Here is a 6073-nt window from a genome sequence, read left to right as displayed (position 1 = left end):
TGGCTGCCGTGCCAGGGCCACCCTAGCTTAGCTCCTGGCATTTCACCAGTCTCCCTTCCCTCTCTAGTCTCCGTGCCCATCTGGACTTTCCTAGACCAGTGGAAGGGTTGGGGGAGCAAGGTCCAAGTCCTCCTGCCCAGTTGAGGTCATGGGCTGAGCTCCTCGGGCTCCCTCCTCAACACCCCAGAAGAAATTTTGGGGGTTGGGGGGTAGGAGAACACATTTGGAAGTGAAATAACTCGTCAAGCTCTTTGAGCCTGGTGTCCTTTCTGTCTGCTCCTCTCTCCTCCTTGCGTCCATCACCACTAGCCAGGACTGGGTGGGTTTAAACAGTTGCAGGGGTTATAGCGAGCATTAATAAACCATGTAAGTTAATTTTTCCTTTCTTGGGGGATATATAGTCCTCTGTCAGGTCCTCTCCCCCGCCTCCCCCAGCAGCTCTCTGCCAGGCCTGTGCGGGTGCTCTGTTACCTTGCTATTACCTTGCTAAGCTTTCTCAGATCTACTTTTTCCGTGCTGCTGCCAGGCTCAAAATTAAGCTTATGCCTCATGAGCTCATGATGTGACTCACGCCCACGCGGACATGGCCTGTCCCTGGCGTGGGTGGGGGGGCTGGAGCACTGGGACATCATCTCGTGGGCTCTCCTGGGTCTCTGCCGCCTCCGAAAGCGGCTGTGCCACAGGGGAGAGGCGTCGAACAGGAGGTCAGGAGTCGTGGGAAGAGGAGGAGGGGGAGCGCGGCAACATCTGGGAGCAGCAAATTCCTCGAGGATGAAAGGAAATGCCTTCTCCGTCGTGCCCAGCTGGCCAGCGGTCCGGCAGACCACGGGCTTTCGGTTTCAGAGAGGGGACTGGATGTTTGTGTGGATGTGGGGCTGTAGCCTTGTCGAGGGAGCATTGCGTTTCCTGCTGCTGGGCGTGAGCCAGCCTGCTTACAGAAGAAAAAAAAAAAAAAGGCAAGGGGAAAGCCTTAAAGGGAACTGCTTATTCCCGAGTTCCTTTTCAATTGCTCACAGCTTTTCTTTTCCTGTCGGTTCCCTGCAGCTCTTGTTTCTCCCTGCCCTCCTTCCCAGTGGCGGGGTTTTTTTTTGGTTGCCCTTTTTTTTTTTTTTTTTTTGGTCAACTTTAGACTGGGGGAGCTTCGGTGTAGGTTTCCATCTCTGCTCTTGCTCTGTCTCGGGAAGCGCCTCTCCCCGCCCAAGCTACGGATCTGGGGCAAACTGCTCCGTTTTCAGTGCTTTAGAGTTATCCTCTTGGAATTTGCTTTCAAAATAGTGCTGTTTTTTGTTTGTTTTTTTTTTTTTTTAATTTAAAAATAAAATGGCAAGCCTCTGTGATTTTTCTGCTGCTCCCTGTTTAGTAGGAGCCTAACAGCAGCGTTAGCCAGGCAGGAGTGGGGCGGCTCAGGAATTTGTCCCTCCCCGCAGAGAGCTGCCAACGAGATGACGCTTTACAAACTTAGCCAGCCAAGACAGCCTGCGGCGCAGGGTTCTTGAAAGGTGGAGAAGGACCTTTCACAAGGCAAAGCCAGGCGTGGTCGTGGCCTCTTGCAGCATGAAAACAGGGCTATGCCTGTGCGTCTGAGCTGGGGTGCCATGCCTGGGCTCCAGCAGCAGCACTTCCGCCGGGTACCCCGGCCCCAGAGGAGCAGGATTTGGTGAAAAGCACTTATTCACCACCTTTGAGACCTTGTAAGCCTTGATCCCATCCTCCTCCAGCCTCCTCCTCCCCTAATGGAGGATTCCCAGCTCCTTTAGTCCTTCGTACTAAAGCTCCATCATTTAAGTTGCCTCTCTCTGTATCTTTTCAAACTCTGCTGCGTCCTTCTGGGGAGGTGCAGACCACACCACCTCAGAGTACTAATCAAAGTGTGGATGAGCCTAGCTTTTAAAGACCAATTCCCAGCACCCTTCCTGGTGATCCCCAGCGTTTTGTTACATTGCTTTCACTACTGCTGCTACACGTTGCACTGAAGATTTCAGAGAGCTGTCAGCCACAACTCCGAGCTCTTCCTTCTGTTGTGACTATCAGTTCCAAGTTCAGCATTGTGTAGGCATGCTTCAGATGATTTATTTCCATAGATAACTGTGGTAAAACATGTATCTCAGAGCTTGCTTGCCAGCTTTGTTGCCCACTCATTGGGTTTAGGCGCCAGCGTTCACAGTGCTGCTGCGCTTCGTGCGCTGGCCTGCACCGATGCACATCCCTGGGCACAGGCTAGCATCTTGGTGGCCCTGTCCTGCTGAGGATTACCCTGGCAGAGACTCTACCTGTTTTTCAGCCAATGATTTTGGGCTGTTCCTCTCGGATGAAGACCCAAAGAAAGGGATCTGGCTGGAGGCTGGGAAGGCTCTGGACTACTACATGCTTCGCAATGGGGTAAGCATCTATCCCACATCCTTCCAGCTGGTACCCACCTTGGCTTTGCAGTTGAATGTGCCCATAGTGAGGAGATGCTGCTGGTGCTTGGCATCATGCCTGGGTGTACCCCACATCCCCCTCTCAATTGTGCTGGGGAGACGGGAGCTGTCGGCGCGGCGGTGGGATGCGGGCAGCCTGCGCTGGTGCTGCTGCTGGGAGCTGTGCTCTGCTGTGCCCACAGGACACCATGGAGTACAAGAAGAAGCAGCGACCCCTGAAGATCCGCATGCTGGATGGGACAGTGAAAACGGTGATGGTGGATGACTCCAAAATAGTCATGGACATGCTACTGACAGGATTGGTAAGAGGAGGGGGCAGCAGCAAGGAGGAGGGAGGGAAGTGGGGATGGCAGCATCTGGTAGGGGGTACCAGGGTACCAGCAGCAGCTCTGTGGTAAATAGCCTGGCAGTGGGGATATCTGAGGGGTGTGTGATGCTGGGGAGGGGACACCGCTCTGCCCCCCTGCGTCGCTCTGTATTTGGCAGTGATGTCTCACTGAGCTCGATCCTCTGCGCTCCTGCAGGCATCAACAACTACGATGAGTACTCACTTGTTCGGGAGATTATGGAAGAGAAGGAGGAGGAGGTTACTGGCACCCTCAAGAAGGACAAGACCTGCTGTGAGATGAGAAGAAGATGGAGAAGCTCAAGCAGAAGTTGCACACAGATGACGGGTGTACGTGCCTGCACATGCTGGGGACGGGGTCAGCCTGTGCCGAAGGCAGCAGGGAGGAGAGCTGGTGGGCAGGGAGGGGAGCAGGGCCCCATCCCCGCAAGGGGAAGACCCAACGCAGGGGAGTGGAGAGGACTCTGATGAGGGGACATGTGCCCACGCTCCTTGGAGTCTCTCCTGTGTGGAGGCCTAAGGGCAGAGGGATGAGAGCCAAGATGCGTCAAATGGACATCCATTTCTTGCTTCACATGAGCATCCCCGGGGTTGGGACCAGCCCTGCCTGGGTATCCATCCCTGTTCACACCCTGGTATTGCCTGCAGTGAATTGGCTGGACCACAGCCAGACCCTGGGTGAGCAAGGCATTGACAACAGTGAAACGCTGCTGCTACGGCACAAGTTCTTCTACTCTGACCGGAATGTGGACTCGTGAGATCCTGTGCAGCTTGACCTGCTCTACGTGCAGGTACAGCACCCTGGAGCACCTCTCTCCGCTGCCCTGTGCCAGCCCCCTGCCAGGGCTGGTAGTTGAGGGTTTTGGCTGGGAGCCACCACAGGGGATACTTCAGGATACCCAGTTATCTCCTGGGAGAGATTTCCTGGGTAAGAGCCAACGGTGGCAATCCCAGCCTTGTCCTCTGCATACTCTAGAGCTCCCCAGGGGATCCTGTGTCTCCTCTGCCTGGTAGGAACCGTTCTGAAGTCCTGCTGCTGTTCTTCTCCCAGGCATGGTGGTGGTTCCTGTAGGGGACAGCCTGCCCCTAGATCCTCCTCTTTTTCATGACCACTTCTTTTCTGTCTGGAAAACAGGTTCTGCCCAGTGTGGAGCACTGTCAGGGCTGCGTGGCTGCCCAGCCCGCAGCGGTGTCTTCTCTTCCCATGCAGGCTCATGATGACATCCTTAATGGTTCCCACCCTGTCTCCTTTGACAAAACCTGCGAGTTTGCTGGCTACCAGTGCCGGATCCAGTTTGGGCTGCACAATGAGCAAAAGCACAAGCTGGGATTTCTGGAGTGAGTGTCCCAGGGAGCCCCTGGGCTTGTCTCCAGGTGGCTCAAGCAGCTTGGCAGCCCCCAGCACTGCGCCAGCACACAGCACTCAGGGATGCAGATGTCTCTGGAGTGACCTCTCTCCTTCCTGCAGCATAGTGCCCAAGCGTGGAGGTCCACACCAGCTGCAAGGGGTGCCAGCCCCCTGTCCTGCTCCCTCTGGCACCTCTCTGGGACATGCAGCCAGCTTCCTTTCTAATGGGGGTGACCTCAGCCTGCTGTACAGCCTCCCCTGATGCTGCGCGTGGAGCTGCATCCTTAGAACCTCCATCCTGCTCTCAGCAGGGTGGCTCCTGGGGCAGCTTTCATTATTGCAGCAACCTCTCCCACATCCTTCCTGCTCCCAAAAGCTCCCAGCCTGTGTCCTGGCAAGGGTTTGTCTAAGGCTCTGGGTTGGGCCTCTTTGTAGGTGAAGACAAATGCTGGCTTTTGGTCTGCTGGCTTGGCTTGGCTTGGCTGTCTCTTGGCAGACTCAAGGATTTCCTGCCCAAGGAGTACATCAAGCAGAGAATGCAAGATCTTCATGGTATGTGCAGGGGAGATGTTAAGACCTGGGCTTCTTGTTCCTCCTTGCCAAAGGTTGAGGCTGAGGCTGTTCTTGTTCCTGGAGGCAGCATGTAGTGTCTTGGCGGTTGAGAAATGGGAGCATGAAGCTGTAGGTGTGCAGACAAGGCAGCTCCTGAGGTCTCAGAGGGATGCTGTAGCAGGGGCAGGGGATGCTGGTGGGGCAGAGAGAGCCTGGAAAGGCAATGAGAAGGTAATGGTGACACAGCCAGGGGACCATGGAGCTAGCATGGTGTTCTCTCTTTGCTGTCGCAGGCCCACAAGAATTACAGGAACATGAGTGAGATTGAAGCCAAAGTTCACTATGTGAAACTTGTTCGTTCCCTCAAGACCTATGGGGTCTTCTTCTTCCTGGTCAAAGTAGAGCAGTGGCTTCCCTGGCAAAAATTTCCCTTCTCCAGCATCTCTCTGTCTGTTGTTGAGCTGCTACCCATCAACCCACATTGCTCCAGTTTTCCCTGTGTCCCCGCTATCTGTCCTTGGCCTTCCCTATGCGTTGCCTTCCCACTTCTTGGTTCACGCTTTTTCTCATTTTCAAGCTCCACGTCATGGTTGTCGCCATCTGAAAGTATGGCTTTGGGGGTGTTTGGTAGCCAAGGGAGGCCTTAAAGGTCTGCCTGGACAGATCTGTCCCAGGAGCAGTCCGTAACCCTTCTGTTACTGCCTGCAGGAGAAGATGAAGGGGAAGAACAAACTGGTGCCGCGGCTGCTGGGGATCACCAAGGAGTGTGTAATGCGTGTGTGGGGACTGAGGCAAAAGAAGGGTTAAGTGTGGTAGAACTAATAGGGAGGAATAAGCAGCTGCAGTACTGTTATGGCAGAAGATGAAGTTGTGTGAAGCTACTCCCTAGATAAGGAGGTGCTGCTCACAGGGAAGAGAGATTCCCTTCTCGGTGGGAACATGATCTTTTAGAATATGTGATGGTGTAAACAAGTAAAGTAGAAAATTACTGGCCTTGGTAGAAAAGTCTATAAAGAAAACACTTGCTTAATAAAGTTGATTTCGATCCTGCATATCGGAGTCTGTGCCTTTCAATCGCCACGTGCATGTGGATGAGAAGGCCAAGGAAGTGATTCAGGAGTGGAGCCTGACCAACATCAAGCACTGGGCAGCTGTCCTGGTTTGAGGTAAAACAGGACCAATTTTGTTCAGTAACTTTGCTTCTTAGCTAGGCCTCTTCTAACTACTGAAATTAACAGCATATTGTGCAGACAATGTTCGCTCTCTCAGAGTGATAAGACCTATGTTTATAGTTGATGCCCAGGCATGGTATGCAGAGAGGCTCTTGCTTATACTTATTGCTATAACAACCAAGGCCAACCAACTTTGTTATTCACCCCATTGGAGTGTCGGAAGCGGAAAAGCATA

General features: G+C 53.7%; 1 protein-coding gene across 1 annotated transcript; it reads left to right on the top strand.

Moving 5' to 3' along the window:
• Positions 1 to 2196: 2196 nt before the first annotated feature.
• On the top strand, positions 2197 to 5825 carry TLN1 (talin 1; the record flags this gene model as incomplete). The annotated part of the gene is given in 11 exon segments (XM_009885610.1): positions 2197 to 2379; positions 2603 to 2717; positions 2930 to 3034; positions 3037 to 3096; positions 3415 to 3557; positions 3977 to 4104; positions 4611 to 4646; positions 4648 to 4666; positions 4960 to 5064; positions 5375 to 5443; positions 5727 to 5825. Coding segments are annotated over 11 exon segments (1062 nt in total), but the record flags the coding sequence as incomplete, so codon positions are not given.
• Between the last annotated feature and the right edge of the window lie 248 nt (positions 5826 to 6073).

The sequence above is a fragment of the Charadrius vociferus genome, unplaced genomic scaffold (genome assembly GCF_000708025.1).
Source record: "Charadrius vociferus isolate BGI_N301 unplaced genomic scaffold, ASM70802v2 scaffold1490, whole genome shotgun sequence".
NCBI classification, from domain to species: domain Eukaryota; kingdom Metazoa; phylum Chordata; class Aves; order Charadriiformes; family Charadriidae; genus Charadrius; species Charadrius vociferus.
The sequence above is the reverse complement of the archived record's forward strand: the minus strand, read 5'-3'. Positions and strand labels throughout refer to the sequence as shown.